Here is an 18,182-nt window from a genome sequence, read left to right on the forward strand (position 1 = left end):
CCCCATTTTGCCTGGGGTGATACATCACATAAAAGCGGTCCAGTAATAATAAAAAAAATTTAATTGCGGGGCTATCATCTCACCACAAGATGAATAGCAGCACACATGAACCTGCACAAAAAGTTTAAGTATTATAAGAATTGTGTGCGTGTGTTTAATTCTTGTTTATCACACAACCGTTCCATTTTGAATTTGTGCTACGGTTGTCGAGACCTAAGCTACGTAACTACATTAAAACAAAGATGTTACAAAATTTCTTTTAATACTCATATATAAAAATACATTTAGATGTGTTCACACAAACACTAAAGTTCCAATATTTCATTCTGTCATATACTCTCTGTAATGAAATATGAAAAGAATATCTACTTTGAGTAACTCATTTCACAATATCTTCTTAAACATTTTACAAAAAAAAAGACGGATTGAAAAATAAAATTTAAAGTACGATTTACTCTGACGCGAACGCTTTTGTTACTGTACAAAAAATCATAAAACATTTAAAGCATAAGTACAATAATTACTGATGTAATTATCAGGAGATCACAAATACTGAATATAGATACTGCCGCCCTAAGCGAAAAGGTAGCACCTGGCTTAATATAATTTCAGGCGTTTGACATTTCAAAAATATCTACTAAAACTAAATCTGCAGAGAAACTAAGTTTCAACCCTTTAAGCGCTCATTTTGGTGATTTTCCACCATGTTTGACAGTTTCATGTGAAAAACATTACGAACAAAAAGTCACTTTCAAATTAAAATGGTCAAAGTGTTTGATTCGCCTGTTCAAACACTCAAAGGGTTTTGCAGTTTTTTAACAACATAATTATGTTCTAATTAGAATACGTTTGAAAATAATTTTAATTCGTTTGCTTTCAAGCTAGTAGTTTTAGTACCAACAATGTTCAGTACATGTCACTATTTTGACAGTAGCGTCAGTTCAAATTAGAACATGACAGATACGACCTTGCTGGTTAGAATGGCAGAATATTCAAAGATAAATTTTCTAAGATAACTTACATACAATTTTAATCACGCCCATTGAAAATAGGTTGTTCTCTAGTCGCGACAAAATGTTCAAGTGACAATTGGAATTTTGTGCGTGAATACTATTTTCAAGTGGCGTCGGTAAATTTATAAAAATTGAAATAAACGATCATTTGGCACCTTCAGCTGTAAGGAACAATATATTGGTGTTCGAGTAAACCTAGACGTATCTAGTCAACTGCGTGTAAAAATCTTGGAGGCATATTTGCAGCTGTGTAAATGTGGGTCTTTCTTCGGCACTCATCGCCCAACAGTACGCCATCACTGCGAACCTGTGGGTCTTGTTAATAAAGATTTTCGTTCGGATCGCAGACTACTTACAATTCGTCGGGACAGTTGATCGGTTGTGCCAATCTGTATCCGTCTTTGAGATACGCAGCCATTTCGAAAGGATCTATTTCGACGTACGGTTGTTGGGCGAGGGTCGTCAACTCCCACAAAAGCACTCCGAACGACCACACGTCCGAACTTACGGAAAATGTCTTGTGGAGCAGACTCTCTATGGCCAACCATTTGATCGGTCGGTTCTCGTTATCCCCCAAACAATGATAGTCCGATGGGAATAGATCTCTCGAAAGAGCATTGTCAGCTACTTGTACTCTTAATTTGTCGTCGACACTACAATCAAGTGTTTACAAGACGACTGGTCTTTGCATATTACTTACACGCAGTTCCTCGCTGCCAAATCTTTGTGAAGAAGATGCTTCTTGTGAAGATACTGCATCGCCTCGATTATTTGTAACGCCATGTCGACGACTTCCTGAGTTGTGAGAGTATGAGAAACTCCTTCGGACGATAGTTTACACTTCTGCAGAAATATCTTCAAGTTATTGTAATTATTGTACGGATAAAGAAGAAAGGGTGCTGTGTGATCTTCGATAGATACCCGCAATATGCTAAGTATATTTTTATGACTTAGAGAATACATCGACATTCCTTCTTGGAGCAGGAGGGATATCTGAATTTGGCTTGCATGATCTGTCACCGTCTTCACGATGATTGCTTCATCGACTCCATCTTCGTTGGTGTACGATCCTTGATACACACGTGCGAATGTTCCTTCCAGAATGACACTGCTCAAACAAACTCTACACCTACAAATATACTATCATGACATTTTCCCCATTTTTTGAACGCTACCTTTGCACTGTAAGTTCTGCTATTCTCTCCTGCAAGTCTTTCGATCGCTCATCTATCAGAGAGTAGCTCGGCATCCTTCGAAAACTCCCGTACGAGGTATTAACCGTACTCCTCGGCATCGCCGTCAGAAAAGTCGTACTGGGCCCACTACTCCCTTCCGTCGTCCGTCTGGTCTTCTTATTCTTGATATAATAAGTCGTAATCACGGACGCAAGAATGACTATTAAAATCAGGGCCAAAAAGACCGCCACGTAGAAGATGTTAACAGAATTAGAATACGGCGGGGCAGTATCTACAACAAACACGTGACTGTTCGATTGATTTTCGAGCTTCGCACATATTTTCTTTCGGCGAAAAGGGAGTGTCGTCACGTTCGTGTGCGATATGGTGATGTTGATGGTGATGGTTACATCCACCTCGCCAGCTAGCACACCCGAACATGGTAGTGTTACGCTAAAAGTTTGCACTGAAGTCGGTACTGAACCAGTTGAGGTAATATTAAGTTTGGGAGGTAGCAACACCGAAGGGGAGTTGGATGCGTCGACGTTTATCGCATACAAGAGCTGCAACAAAATCATTTCAAGTTTGAGGGATACCTAACAGTCGCGAGTCTACTCACTGGTCGATCTGCTACACTTTTCCAAGTAAATTGCAAAGAATCCAGTTTTGATGGGACAGGGACGACGAAATTCAGGGCATAATTATTAATGACACCTTCTCTCACATAATAGAGCTCTGCATCTAAACCTACAAAAGACGTCAACTTCGTTTTATTCGCTGAAACTGACAACAAATAGAAATGCATGATTGGAAACTTGAATCACTAAATTTAAAAGTACTAGATCTAGTGCTAGAATGTAAGTAGAGTGACATAAAAGTTTTGTACTATACCGAGTGTTATGGAAGTCCACGTAATAAATTTAACCACCAATAGGACTCGTTAAAAAAAAAACTATTTATCACTTTTTCCGCAAATTCTTCCCAACAGAGTTAAAATTAAATACAATTTGAACCGTAAAATTCATATCCGCTCATGTCTTTACACATCCATTGATAAAGAAGCACGAAAAAAGAACTAGTCGATTAAAATACTTGAATGAGAAACAGTAAAAACTGTTAGTATTAAAACAGCGATCGTTCTTTCTTCAAAAAACTACCGCACAAAAACATTTTCACTCACTCTTTCGTTTCAATTCATGATTATCCCATGAGCGGAGTGTCAAATTAGGGGTTAGAAAAATGTAAAAAAGATCAATATGTAAAAAATGTGTATTTTAAAGAGTTCTGTTGGTGATTAAATTTATTACGTGGACTTCCGTAACACCCGTGTATGCTAATGTATGGTATAATATAATATGGTGTTCTTAAAGCACGTACATAATTTAGAGGTGGTAGTAGAAATAGTTGTGCAATGTAATAACCTTTGAAGAATGTCTTTTATCGTACCGGCAATGATAAGGCACGGATAAAACTAACCTCAATTTATTGTTAAACAAACAATTCGTTTGTTTACAACATACTAGATTTCGGTGAGATAAAATGGACCAGAAAGTGTTGTTTGAAAATGTGGCTATAAAACACAAACAAAGATTGCATGATTTTCAAGAGGTGTCTTCTGAAAGGACCACAGAGATCTTTTGACAGATAAAATATAATTCAGTTTAGTTATTAGTAGCCAACTGTCAGAGTGAAAATGAAAGAAAATGCATTCCTCTGGTGTAACTGAGATTAGGAAGGTGCATATAATTTGCATATTTTATTAGGTACATCATGAAAACGTACAGTAGAAACGAGTTTGCAGTGCAATTAAAAGGCAATAAGTGAGGAGAGCCTGATGGTTTTAATCTTTTGAGGAGTTTAAAGCTGAATTAAAGAGACAAATAAAAAATGACTGTGTTGACAGATGGTGTCAGATTTAATTGTGTTGCCAAAACAAAGATATTTTCGATTTTTGGCAGGAAAACACTGGGTCGATCAGGACCCGACATGCGCAACACAACAATTCCAACAACATACCGGAGGAAATTTTAAACAAATACTCACCTAACAGTCTTTGTACTTCGAGTAAACTCAGGTATAAATTTAAGTAACCGCAAGTGAACCGAACCCAACATGATAAAAAAAAAATGAAAATTAAATTTTGATTCATGTTGCGACAGATGTCGACTCACATTTTGCGAATATTTAACGGAAAGCGTCTTTAGGTTATGTTTATGACAAAAAATCTTCACATCGCTCACACTATACACTTTTACGTTGTGACCTCTCTGGTTACCACCAATAGCCAACAACACCCAAAACCGTGCAAGAGTCGAGGCGGAAACACGCGAAGGCTTTGTTGCAGAGGCGAACGAGCCCGAACTTTAACAAGAAGAACGAACAGATGAACGGCGCTGAGCGCGATTAGGGGTCCATAAATCAGCAGTGGTGGCGCGGTTTGACGCAAGGTGGCGTACCGGTGTGACAGTGTCAAATTTGAAACACAGATCAATGGGAACACGTTTTAATGAAAACTTTTATCACAAAATGGTTATACGTTCAGAACAACGGTCCGAACTGGACAATTACAATGTAATAAATAAATAAATAAATAAATAAATAAATAAATAGTTGAATAAATAGAATTTGCAGACTTGCTTGATCACATTTAGTAACGCCGGGGGCAATTCTTCTGGTCAGTTCTGATGAAGTAAGCGCGACTTATTGAGAACTTGTCGAGGATGCTGTAGGCCTTTTCCATCGTTTTTAACGAGGGGGTTCTCGATCTTGTCAGTATCCAAGCGTTGCCTAAAAACCAGGACAATAGCGACGAGAAAATGTCAAGATAATTTGTCTTACGTGTGCTAAAAATACCGAAATTAGAGCACGACCACACGACCGAATAATTATCATAATCTGTGTCCAGGACCCAGTAGGGGGCGTCGAAATTGACTGAAATTTGCAAATCAGACAGCAATTGGCTTTCACGGTTTATTACCTGGCAACGAAGGAAAACTGACGGATAATCTGGCCTCGTCGGATCGCCCCACATGATTGCCCAACCCCTCGATTGTCGAACGGATTCCAGTTCTGTAAAATACTAACGAGTACAATTTTATGGCCATCGGGGTTAGCTTACAAGGCGCTGATCTGTTGATTTATGATGTTGACAGCACCGTTGTTGTCGTAGTTGTAGTCCGCCGTCACACATTTACCTCCGAATTCGAAAACGGCGAAGTACCGTTCAGCTTCAAACCATTTACCTAAATACTGAGACAGATTTATCGGGAGCGATGATGATCAAGAAATACCTTGTTCAAGTCGAAATTTTGAACTGTTTTGTACTCCGGGCAGGGGCCTAGGAAGGGCACTTGGCCTGTGATTGTTTTGATCACAGGGAAAAGAAACACTAGCGACTTTAGGAACATGTTGCTCGGTAATCTAAGTAAATAAAGTAAGTGATCTTGTGAGGATGGCCACCACGGAACGTTTGATAAAGCCGTAACAGCTCCAGTAAGTAAGGTCAAGGCGGATGTGGGGAGGGGACCGGAGGGAGTCGCAAAACGTCAATTATTTATTACTATATCCTTTAAAGTACACACAATTACACAATTTTTCGTATGATGCAAGTTGGTGTGCTGAAGAATCAAAATAAGAAAAATCAAGCATCCACTGTGCAATCTACCCTTTGGGGGAAGACAATTTTTACCGGCGACCTCAAAATCAAACCCCCACGAGCTACTGTTGCTCGTACCACTCTTCGCTTGATGACCAGGTTAAATAACGGTCGCCCAAGAAGTGTTCAGCATTATTTAATTTACGACGCATCCAGGCGAGCAATTTCTTATTTACGGAAACAATAAAACACAGCCTTCCTTTAATTATTTATTAAGAACAATAATATACAATTAATAAATAGACTGACATGTTGTTTGTACAAACTAATTTGACACAATTAAAAAAACAAGTTTCTATTGGTTTCTTGTGTTATTTTCGCATCACGCTTCTTTCGCTTCTTCAGGACTTTTCTCTTCTTTGGGAGCACTTGGTGCATTTTTCTGTTCGGTCCCTGAAGCTTCGACGACCGTGGAAGTCGAGGCAATTCCGTTGGCGGCGTTGATATCGGAGGCGGCGATAGCGCACCCTTCTTGGTCTGTTTTGACGAAGAAGGTCCTGCTGATCTTGAACTTGTCTAGGACTCCGTAGGCGCGCTGCAAGACAGTACCTGGTGGAAGTCTCTCGCGAGTCATCACCCAAGCACTCTCTGGAAGACGTTATAGTTCAGATCACGTTTGCGAAGAAAAATGCAAGAATTACGGGCGTGCAGAGGTCCGAAGCCGTTGCAGCTCCAGATGACCGCGTAGGAGTCGTAGTCTGTGTCCAAGACGGTCAAAGCGGTGTCACTCGCGAGCGGCGTCGTTGTGTACTTCACGTTGAGTTTTCCTTCACCGGCTTTTCCGGCTAGTTCCAAGCTTCCATCGATGACGCGTTTCACTCCAGTTCTGCAGAAACGAGTCTAGATTGTGTAGATAATAGTACTTACCACGTACAATCTGTTGGTGACTTCGTTGGACACGTAAATTCTACCACTGGGAGCTTTGGCGTAATCGGTAACGACACAACGGGTGGCGACTTCCGAAAACTGAAAATATCGTTCAGCTTCGTACCATTTTCCCAAGAACTTGTCCATGTCGAAATCTGGCATGGGCAGATACTCGGGACAAAATCCCAGATTAGGGATTTGCGCTTTAGCGGCACAAATAATCGCCAAAATGATGTAGACGCTCTTCATGATTACGGACTTTTGAAACGTGACGTCTTTGCGACCGGTTTATATAGCACGAAACCGCTATGCGATTGCGACATTGCTGTCTTCTTGTTGTCTTTCGTGGATCATTAACCAGATGCTGTATCTAACGCTGGACTCATTAGTGTGTACATTGACGATGCAATATATCTGCTTATAAGTCAATTGTGAATGTTTAATTCAGTTAATATGAACGAATTATTTTAAAACTGAATAAATAAACGGTGCTTTTATTCGCGAGAAGCCAATGGCCTAAGTTGGCCTTCTGAACTTTTATAACCAACGGGTTCGACCATCGCACTTATCTTAACAAACAGCACAAGTATTTCACCTAATCAACCACCTTAAGAGAAATTTTTCTGCCAATTGTATCATTGCGATCGTACAGAAATACATGAAAATGTGTTCTTAACACACGTTACAATCATGTTCTTCCATTCAATAATACTTTTGATTGTAATAAAAAAAATATATATTAAAAAATATCAGGACGTAACAGTTTTTTTAGAGGCCTACTTGTGACTTCTAGGTAGTCGGTAATACCTGTTCGTGACTTCTATAATTAATTAAGTGATTTTAAAACTGTTCACACATCATTTTTAGTATTTACGGTTAAAAATATCGATTTGATTTTTATATTTTGACTAAAAATCTTGGAAAAAAAAAATCTTTCGGATTGTGAGGGTCAGTTTGCTGCATTACTTATGGACCACATAAATATAGTGCGTTGGAGTAATAGTAATACACTGCAGTAGGGCAACACATAATACAAGGTTAAAGATAAAAAGATAAGGCTTCGTTGTTTGAATATTATATAATATTAAAGAAGACAACATTTTGGAGTATGTACTCCCAAGTACATATTTTCTTTTAAATGCAAAAAAATGAAAAATATATTTTTTGCTCATAAATAATAGGGTAATACAGGGTGATTCTGAAATAAGTTTGGAAAAAAAACCCGGTAATTGGTGATGATGAGAAGAAATCATGGACAAAAAATTTTTCCTACAAAAGTTTTTTCGTTTTCGAGATACAAATGATTGAAAATTTGGTCAAAATTGCTAGTACGCTGCTGAGTTAAAGGTGATTACCTGATTATCTTGGTAGTTTAGCAACAATAATAATCAAAGGTGCCCGGCAGTCACAAACGTAACCTTACTCCTCTCGATCATTTCCATAGAAACATTTATAAAGCAGTGTGATTGTACCTACGACTTTATTGTGGAGTTGATGTAATAATGGTTGCTAATGAAGTGAACAAATTCGGACAAATTTTCCCTATTCATAGGTGTTGAAAATACAAGGATATAGGGTAATTTCCATCCTTTAGATTTCACCTCCAAAAGTCATTTACGCAGAATTATTTTGTGTCAAGGATATTTTCTTTCCAAACTTATTTCAGAATCACCTGTATTTAAAATATTTAAATGAATAATTTGAATGAAAAATGTACACAAATTAATTAAAAATCGTAATTCTATGTAAAGTATTTGTCTAGAATTATCAAGTATTTGTGCTTCCAATAAAATACATTTTTCAATTTAACTCTTATAAGAAATTGGAAATTGCCTATTACCTATTTGATTTTGTAACTGCGCAAGTTTATTTTAAAATATATAATTTGTTATTTGTTAGATAGCATATGTATGTATTTAAATCGTAAAAAATAAACTATAAAACTATAACCTGATTGAATAAAAAAGTGGTATATAAATACTTCAGATCGGACAAGGATAAAACAATTTTGAACAGTGAAGCAGTAAGTTTCTTAACAAAACATAAGTTTCAGAGTTTTTGGAATTCACGTATGAATGCAAAAATGTACATTTAAATAAATATTCGACAGTTGTACTATTATTGTATTATTGATTAAAATTACAAATTTGGTGCCCATTACATGTGATTTTAAAAATTTGTTATGAAAATATAGTCTACATAAAAATGTGTTATTTAAAAAAAAATTTAAAAAATATTTTCACTTCATGGCGTATTGTTGGTTACATACTCAAGCTACTTTATCAAACTATAACACTAGTATTATCTTTTATATATTTAAGTAAAAAATAATAATTTTTCCCATTTCTTGTAATCTTACAAACACGTTTTTAAGTCCACATAAACATACGGTTATTTAAAATGTTTCACTCGATATGGTATTGTTGGATTGTTGGTTGCATACCCAAACTGATTCTATTTACTTTTTAATAGTTACCAATGTATTATTTATTCAACGAAAACATTACTATTATGTTTTGGATATTTAAGTTATTAATAATTTCTATTAATATTATTAAAAAAAAAAACGAAAACTTGGAAAATGTGATCACAAATATGTAGTAAATTTTCTGAGGAATTCAAACTGTGATTCAATTACAAATTTCAACTTTCGTACGTGATCATCACATTTTCCTGTCTTGTTGTAACAAGGAGACAAGTTTTGAGTTTGTTTCGAGAAATAGATATAAACAATAAACCAAAAAACCTTGACGATGCGTTTGGTCAAATGGACATTGTTGCCATTTACACGTTTTTTTTAAAGGACTTTGCTTCAAAAATTGAAGTTGATACCTACACTGATATAACCACGAAACTGTTGAAGAATGGCAACGGAAGAACCTGCGAACAGAACAATGTAATCATAAAATCCCGTAGTGTGGCCTCAAGTGGATCGGTACATGCACAAAACGCAAAACCTGATTTTTATTTACGACTGTTGTAACTAGTTTATTAGGTGGATAGCCTGGCCGCCACTATTGTTGCCAGTTATAGCGCACATAAAGCCAAGTTGTAAAATTTAAATAATGTAAATGGTAATGCGAAACAAAATTTTTCGATAATATAAGTTTCAAATCTGAGAATGCAAATCAAAGCGTAATAAACAGTAAACGTGATATTTTTACTAACTGCTTGAAATTGTTGCTAAGCCTTCTGAACGTAAGTTATCTATTGCGATTTTTCATTGACCGTTGACATCCCTTTGGAGATTTTGTTGGAATACAAATGACACTTGGTAAGGTGCCATGGCAACAATTCTTTGACAATTTACAAAAGTATTTAACAAAGATTACATTGGATCAAATCAAATGAAATAAAATGTAGAACAGGTCCAATTGGATTGTATGTAAAATAAAATTGTACAATTTCTGGCACAATAAAGAAATTTTGGGGACTGTACGAAACGGGCAAAAATTTTGTTCAAAAAAACAAACAAAAAACGTATCACTTGTAAAGGAAAAAGTGACCGAGACTGGTCCAATGTCGCTAAATAACAGGAAGATATAGCAAATGTGTCAGAGAGAGAAGCACATTAAAAAAGAGAAAAGATAATGGGTAGGTGGATAAAGTAATGAGGCAGACGGCTGTCTACAAAGTTGTCAAAGAGAACGTAACAAATGCCGGTGACATAGTCAAACAGAGAAACGTTCTATAAAAGTAATTGAAAAGCATGTGGAGAAATATCACACTAAATATAACCCTTAACTGCATAATCGATGTGATCATTTAACAAACTAAAAACAAATAATAATTTTTCCCTGTTATACATGCAGTCAAAGATACTAGACGAGCGTATCAATAAATATGTATAAAATGAGCGCTATCGATTTGTATAGTCACCATGTCATCATTATTAATTTGTCACATCTCATATTACTGGAAAGACCTTCGACATTTAAATTTTAAATGGGCAACTCTGTATATTTTTGCATGAACTCATAAATTTTCGTGTTATACGACGATCGCGTAATACAAAACTATTGATAAAGTTTTAAAAATATATGCAATGTTGTGGTTAAATAAGATGTCAATACGGCAGTTTTCTGTAATTTCAACGAGATCTTGCCGTTCGCAAAATATTGGTCGAACAGGTTTTCCGATATCACTTTGATTCTTAAATATAAATATTAACAGGACTTCTGATATTTAAAAGTCACATTCTGAGACTGTTTAATTTGTTTTCCTTGCGCTTCATTAAGACAATTAGTCATAATTACGTGATCAAGACCATTATTACTTTTTAAATGGCACGACTTTTGGAGCGTGTGTTATACACACATATTGTCAACGCACACTGTTTATTTTGTTCTGTCACATGTTACGCAACCATTTTCTCCCGACCATCCAAAATTGAAAACAAACTTATTTTTGACCATTTTTTGTCGGCAAAAATGACTTTAAAAATCGAAACCGGAAATTGTACAGCGGGGAGCAAATTCGGTGTTCGAAAGACGTGACGTGTCCTGCGTGTTGATGAATGTATCTGTAAAAAAATTATCGACAACCTACCTGTCACTTGTCGGCGAAACTGTGCGATTTTCGCTATCGAGGCCGGTCAGCGTGTAAAAAAATTACATAAAAAAATTGTTTTATTTTCGTAAATACACTATTTACAAACTATATGTACATTTCACAAACCTAACAAAATTACTACTTTACCACATTTGTACCACGTCGTTTTGTATGAAAACAATCATGCCAATATACTTTTTCATTTCTTGTATTGGTTTGGATTTTAAATCTAACGTTGAAATAAAAAATACAACCTGCGAAGCAAGTCTGGAATTTAGTGTTTACCTCTTTTTACTACCGCAACTAAGCTAAGGAAACTACGTATGATGGCCTTTACTCCATTCACGGAAGTATTAAAATGAGAGCGATTTAAAAAAAAAAAAAAGATGAATAAGTTAATTGTAGAGTCATATCCATTTAAAGTGAACCTAATTTTTACTTCTTTGGTGTGTATATAAAAAATATACGTTCGATTTTTCCAGTTTTGTAGTAAAAACTATATAGATCAGCAAAAATATACAAATTTCACGTACAAAAACTAAAAATGCTTTGGGAGAGACGATTTACGACTTAAACGCAAGGTTATTGTGATCGGTATCGAAAATGCGCAGCATTTTTGGTTGATGTACCTACTGTATAGTATATGCATCCACTTGTGATGTATATAACAGTGGGCGATTTGTCCATCGCAATAATTTACATGAACAATGTACAACTCGATTAAAATTGGACCAGCCAAAATGACGACACGGATCACTTGTCATACACACCACGCATAGCATTAGGTACGCAAAGTCATTGAACACAACGTCGGTCGAGATTATGTCTAATAATACAACTATAACACAATAAGGAAGGCGTCGATCGTGTTAGAGGCACAACTGGTCCCGTCGCTTCCGTGCCTAACCGCATCAAGACTAAAACTACAGACTACATCCCTGAGGGTTGCCGACTACTACACCTAGGTCCACGCGAGATGCAGAAAGGCACTGTTGGGATCGATCTATATCACATTGCGACGCTTCAACGTCAAAATCGATGTGGTCGTTCTCTAGAATCGTATACGACCTCACCAAGAACGGAATGTAATGCTACTTGAGCTCGTGCATGTTTTTGCTGAGGAGCAGATTATTGTGTGGTCCTGACAAGTGCCTGATCAGCTCCGGCAAGGACTCGAACGAGAGCGGGCAAAAGCAGCAATTGAATCGTCCCGAGTTGCCGTCGTTCGACGAGATAACGTTCCTGTGCACGGAACACAAGTGCTTCAAGAGGTGAGCCTTCTGCTTGAACATCGCCACGCACAGTCGACACGCGAACGGCTTCTCCCCCGTGTGCACCCTCAGGTGCGTCTTCAGGTTCCACGACATCCCGAATTGTTTGCCACAGTATTCACACCGATACTCCCGAACTTGCACTGTCGGTAGTACTTGTTTCGTGCCGATCTGACCGTGCGACGAACTCTCGGCCGTATCACCACCACCACTACCACCGCCACCACCACCACCACTTGCGGAGAACGACGCCGGCGGCTCCCTCGACTCCTCGTTGCTCGGCGACGGATTCACTTGCGTCTGGCACAGCGACCAGGCGCCCCAGGTGTGCTCGAAGCTCTGGTACGTGTCGGACGACGTCAACCCCTGATCGGCGCTGGGGGGTCGGTATTTCACCACCACGTTGTCCGGGGGTCCCCCGGTGTCGGGGTGCTGCCCCGGGGTAGGAGTATGCGTCCGGTCGACCAGGAACGGCGGGGCGGACAGCGACAAGGGGTGGTGGGCCGCGATCAGCGGCGGCAAGTTCTTGTATCTGTGATGCTGGTGGTGCAATGCGTCGTCAATATACGACGGCGAAAATGGAACGAAGGGAGGGTTCTGAGCCGGGGAGTTGTGGAAACCGGGTCTGCGTTTTCTGTGGGGCGTGACGACGTAATTGTCGGGGCTTTGCACCAAAGATATCAACTTTTGGTCAGCGATCGGCGGCTTCAGCTGCGACAACTCTTCTTGGTGCTTCAAGTCTATCGGTTCTATGTACATGTTTTTGCGTTTCATCCTGTGATGATGAAACTGCGACAGTTCGTGCACCTTCGGGGCGATCTTCACCGTGGTCTGTCCGATCTTGAGCACTTCCGAATTCTTCTTCTCGGGTTGCTGACAAATCAAAAACTGTCACTCGATATGGAATGACGCGATCGACTCACCTCTGAACTGTTGTTGTCGTCGTCGTTGTCCTTGTCTTCGTCCACGTTTTTCGTGTTCAAAGACAGATTGACAGGATTGGGCGAGACACCCTCTTCGTCCGACGTGTTGTTATCTTCCAGCGCGTCGTCTTCGTCGTCTTTGATCTCGCCTTCTTCTTTTTCGTCGTCGTCAGTTTCTCGTTTGACCAGTACCAGATCTGGATTGTCGCTTTCTTGGGGTGGCGCCCAACTGTTGCCATCATCGGACTGACATTTGGCCTCTTCGGTGGTGGAAGACTGCCACATGTCCGATTTGATTTGCAACAGTTCGAACAATTCCTGTATGCTGTCCAATTCGCTAGACTGGAAAATAAGTTTGCAATTACGGTCGAAGAGACGAACGTCGAGGATCGTCGTCTCACCTTAACGCAAGCTTGACCGTTGTAGAGGAAGTCAAGCAGATGTCGGAGGTGGCAACTTTTTATTCCAGGAATGAGCACTACGCTGGGCCCGTGAGCGTGGACGCTCTCCCCGAGAATTCGACGTACAAGAGGACTTGCTGCGGCCATTATCAACTTGTGGGCGCTCAAAGTTGTTTTATCGTCACATATGAATGTCATATCGGCGAAGTTCTCTGATGCAAAGCAAGTTTTAATCTCGTCCACTATAGTTGCATGATGTTTGCCATAATGCAAGGTTAATAAGCCGTGGGAATCCTGTTCCTCCGAGTACATGGCGAATTTAGTAATTTTGTCAAGGACAACCTAGGAGCATTTCCAATTTCAGTAGTTGCGAGGATCGTGCAATTCGAAAAAATAAGATAACAAGAGACTTTGAAAGGTAAACATGATTTGCGGAGACACGCCTCACGGGTACAGGTGTTCGTTCGAATTAGCAAATACATCGCTCTCTCGCGTTTGTGACTTTCATTTTCGTTTGACGATTGTTCGTTGATTCGCGGTAGGCGGGCGATATCGAACGGAGAAATGTGTCGAAGTAGGGTGAAGAAGAAAAGAGTTGATTTTTCGATTTGCGTTAAAAAAGAACGAAGAATGCGGAGTTGCGGGAATGGTGCAACACAAAAGAAAAGAACGGATAGAAATGTCAATTACATAATAACGTGTGAATCGAAAGCGGTTAGCGCACGAGGCGCGCCGAAACAATGCGCGGGTAAATGTTCGCGTTCGGTACCGGAGCCGTCGTCAACAGGTTGCAGGGGTGGCGCTCGGTGGTGGTACTCACCCGGAGATAATAGAGTCCTAGAGGGCACCCGCGACTGTGGTATCCGTGGGGCAGCCGCGAGCACCAGAGGATGCACCACCACACCGAGCCATCATAGCTCTCCACTCAGCACTCCAACGACACTACCATCGACAGTCGCACCGCGTTCTTGGTTGGCAGCCTCGCGTCGAGTGGATTATATTTTTGGGGCACGACTCTCGACACCGTGTTGCGCCACAAATGAAAGTAAAAGTGAGCGAACGCGAGCCTTCACAACACGACGGTGCTCGCCGTTCGAGCAAGTTTCCTCGACTCCTGAAAATAGCTTTCGGTGACTCGATCGCTCGATCACTGCCACCCCCGAAGTGCCACCACGACCGGTGCAAAAATATTCGCATCAGGTTTGCTGCTCACGGGATCAAACATAATACTACTAACTCTTAATTTCTCCCTTTACTTTCCCCTCTTTTCTCTTCGATCCCCACTACACGCAAGTTTTTTTCCTATTGCTGGCTCGCTTGCGACTCCTCTTTCTCTATTTTCAAGGTCGGAAGGAGCGACTGCGCGCGGTGGCGGCTTTTTGCCTCTCGTCGTACTATTTGGCAAAGCGTGGCGGCATTTCGCCACGAATTCTATTTTAGTCGGGTACGCGAGTGGTGTAATTTTGCATTCGTCACTTCGCCGGTTGCAGCAGCAGCCGGTGCTAGCAGCAGCATTCCGACCGTTTCGATTGCTTTCACCGGCTTCGCCAAGGAGACTCGTCGCAAGCGGGGCCCAAACAGGGGCCACCACAACCGGACTTTCACAATACCCACTAGAGGGGGAACGGTTGTATAATACCGATGCAATAGCGGCGCTGGGAATAGAAAGATCTAATAATGGTTTTTTCAGCCTTTCGTTATATTCTAATTCGCAACTCGCTCCTGACTCGGTGGTACCACTTCGAACCCGACAGATTCTTCCTTTTTCTTTTTACCTGCGAACATCTCCTCGATATCTCACCGTGCACAACACACGCACACGCTACTCCACCACCTCGCACCAACTATCATCATCTATATCAACTATCAACTACCAACTACGGAGAAATTAGCGCAGCGTAAGCGCCGTAATAGCTATTGTTATGTTAGTATTACGTTATGCGAGGGAAAGTAGCCATAGCGTAGCACTTTCACTATCGCGTAATGTTTGTCTGGTGGACCCCAAATCTCGACCTCCAAAACAGGACAATTCGGTACAAATTCGGTTCGATTCGTCCATCGAACGATTCTCAAAATCGTCAGCCCTTGATGGCCTCTTTCTTGACAATAAGTGAGGACGGAGTGGCGCAACAAGACCAGCCGTTGCCGTTGTATTAAGTAATGGATCGTTTTGTGTTGGTTCGACTGTCCTCGAGACTGATTTTACCTGTTTAAAACCTTCAAGGTCCCCGCTTTGTAGGGAAGTGAAAGTGGTCTTGGTTGAACTGACACGGCAACAACAACGCGACTCCGCAACACATCTTTAGGGACCGTTCTCCACACCCCGGTTGCCCCCTTTCTCGCTCCATCTCGAATTATTTCGAATTTGGCTTAATGAGTCATGATCGGTGATGCTCAACAAGTGGAAGCCACTCGGCCAACTCGGAGACCTTACATAATCGGATATGGGTCGATAGTCACATGGCAATTATTGTTAACGAGTACAGCGAACACAAGTCGAGACTGCAGGATCGAAGCATCCTTGAAACTTTGAACATCCGCTCTCCCCGCCGCGAATCACTTTGCACTTCTTGATCCTCACAGGTAAAAATTATAATAATATAACCGAGGCGCATTACAATGTCTGAACAACAATTCATTTGCGACCTCGACGCAACGTACCTACTTATCTGACTCATTTTTTTCGACGACTTACAACAACAATGTCGCCTTAATCTTCCAGATGACACTTAATTTGACACACGTCAAATGTTTGACGTTTCCAAAGACACAAGATTATGCAGATTGCCAACCAACTCCAACCACACACACGTACGCTCCATTCAAAACTTTTCAATTTCATTACTTTCCAAAATACTAAAACGTAAATCGAAATAACACATTTCAGCGGTTTCCAATTCGAAAATTGTCCTTCGCCGGTACAGTAGATATCGCAGATTTCTCAGTTGTCGACATTTCGATCAAATTTATTCTCAATCTGGCATCACTATCGTAACCAAAACTGTCCAAATTAACACCCTCTGAAAGTGTGTCAAATATCGAAAACGTCAAATGAGATCATGCGTACGCACGAAATCAGAAGTATTTTTTACATAAACCGCAACTACAACTAATTAAAACGTGTAAACGTGATCGCTGCTAACTCCCAAACATACAAATTTAAATAAAATCTGCCGAGCATATCAAGCAGAAAAGTACTAGGAAGTGACTCTGCCAACCTTACTTGCTATCTGGTGGACGAATATTAACGACCCTGTTGTCGAACTGAAAACCGTCCTGTAGAAACTGTCGAGTTCCCACAGACGGTGCCCTATTTCCTTCTTCTAGTTACGCCACTGTGCCTCAATTCCCTTAAGCCACGAAAACCTATTTGCAATTAGTTATCAAACACTTGTGTGACGAGTTTTTTGTAAGATACGATCGAACACGAATCTCGGAAGCGGCGGAAGCTTATTTTGTACGAAAAAATGCAAGTACTACTGGTGGTGGTTAGTTTTTCTTCCGATGACTACTGTGAGGTAAAAAGGGATGCAAACAAATTCTCTGTTTCTGTTCGACACAAGCGAAACCCTCGAGCCCCGCCCTCGCCACCCTCAGCTAAACACAATTTTATTGCCACTATTACCTACTCTCCATTCCGTCTGAAATTTTCTTTTTCTACTTATTCACAACTTACGATTTCATTTTCAAATGACAAGTATCATTTTTCTGTCTGCCCTGATCGAGTAACAGTAAGGAAACAGTCAGTGGCGTAACTAGGAAATTGACTGGCGGGGGTAAAACTACTTTTACGCGGTCCTCCAACAGTTAACAAGTACACATTTTATAAGTTGTCGCCGATCACTTATTTCGCGATGTTTAAAAATTTTCAGATCAGTTTTTACGTCAAGACCAGAGAAAAATGCAATAAAAAGCATAAGTGTACTTTTTATTGTTTACGTTATAATTTACAAAATACTGTTGTCAGTCGTTCTAATAAATAATGTAACTGTTGACGTCAATAAACTAAACAACAAATAGGTATATTCGGCACTTGGAGGAGAACAATCGAGTTTGGGGAAAAACAAACACGACTGGCTCTTCTTGATTGAAATTTATATTTGATACTGGGACACTTAATTGGCAAGTCACTTCCGACGAATATCCATAGATTGACTTTTAATGAAGAATAAGTAGGAACAAATTATTTATAACAATCTAATTTGGCTAAAATAGGACGACTCCATTGCTTTGCATATGTCAATTTAAATTCATCAGCCGGCTAGTTATTTTTTAGGTCATTGTCAAATGGAGTAATGAAGATAAATATTTGTAATACAAAAGATA

General features: G+C 39.8%; 4 protein-coding genes across 7 annotated transcripts; all 4 read right to left on the bottom strand.

Moving 5' to 3' along the window:
• Window positions 1-245: 245 nt before the first annotated feature.
• LOC138140169 (tyrosine-protein kinase Dnt-like) lies at window positions 246-4,576 on the bottom strand. 2 transcript variants are annotated; one of them, XM_069060968.1, is made up of 6 exons: window positions 4,232-4,576; window positions 2,808-2,935; window positions 2,189-2,751; window positions 1,714-2,136; window positions 1,370-1,666; window positions 246-1,320 (listed from the first exon to the last, which is right to left on the bottom strand). In XM_069060968.1, exons 1-6 carry the CDS (start codon window positions 4,335-4,337, stop codon window positions 1,209-1,211), a joined length of 1,629 nt encoding a protein of 542 aa, XP_068917069.1. In that variant the 5' UTR covers window positions 4,338-4,576; the 3' UTR covers window positions 246-1,208. The 2 variants fall into 2 exon arrangements, with proteins under 2 accessions (XP_068917069.1, XP_068917068.1); XM_069060967.1 differs by having other exon boundaries at window positions 1,714-2,142.
• Window positions 4,577-4,675: 99 nt separating this feature from the next.
• Window positions 4,676-5,911, bottom strand: LOC138140176 (apolipoprotein D-like). The gene is made up of 5 exons (XM_069060977.1): window positions 5,479-5,911; window positions 5,307-5,437; window positions 5,166-5,257; window positions 5,027-5,119; window positions 4,676-4,975 (listed from the first exon to the last, which is right to left on the bottom strand). The coding sequence occupies exons 1-5, from the start codon at window positions 5,593-5,595 to the stop codon at window positions 4,836-4,838; spliced, it is 573 nt and encodes a 190-aa protein (XP_068917078.1). The 5' UTR covers window positions 5,596-5,911; the 3' UTR covers window positions 4,676-4,835.
• Window positions 5,912-6,039: 128 nt separating this feature from the next.
• LOC138140173 (apolipoprotein D-like) lies at window positions 6,040-7,008 on the bottom strand. Its single transcript, XM_069060972.1, has 3 exons — window positions 6,718-7,008; window positions 6,485-6,669; window positions 6,040-6,431 (listed from the first exon to the last, which is right to left on the bottom strand). The coding sequence occupies exons 1-3, from the start codon at window positions 6,957-6,959 to the stop codon at window positions 6,166-6,168; spliced, it is 693 nt and encodes a 230-aa protein (XP_068917073.1). The 5' UTR covers window positions 6,960-7,008; the 3' UTR covers window positions 6,040-6,165.
• A 4,312-nt stretch (window positions 7,009-11,320) lies between these two features.
• ken (ken and barbie) lies at window positions 11,321-16,467 on the bottom strand. Of its 3 annotated transcripts, none has more exons than XM_069060966.1 (4): window positions 16,063-16,467; window positions 13,857-14,198; window positions 13,456-13,797; window positions 11,321-13,405 (listed from the first exon to the last, which is right to left on the bottom strand). In XM_069060966.1, exons 2-4 carry the CDS (start codon window positions 14,166-14,168, stop codon window positions 12,353-12,355), a joined length of 1,707 nt encoding a protein of 568 aa, XP_068917067.1. In that variant the 5' UTR covers window positions 14,169-14,198; window positions 16,063-16,467; the 3' UTR covers window positions 11,321-12,352. The 3 variants fall into 3 exon arrangements, with proteins under 3 accessions (XP_068917067.1, XP_068917066.1, XP_068917065.1); XM_069060965.1 differs by lacking the exon at window positions 16,063-16,467 and adding an exon at window positions 15,632-16,035; XM_069060964.1 differs by lacking the exon at window positions 16,063-16,467 and adding an exon at window positions 14,677-15,620.
• Window positions 16,468-18,182: the final 1,715 nt, after the last annotated feature.

This window comes from Tenebrio molitor, chromosome X (genome assembly GCF_963966145.1).
Source record: "Tenebrio molitor chromosome X, icTenMoli1.1, whole genome shotgun sequence".
In the NCBI taxonomy this organism is placed as follows: Eukaryota; Metazoa; Arthropoda; class Insecta; order Coleoptera; family Tenebrionidae; genus Tenebrio; species Tenebrio molitor.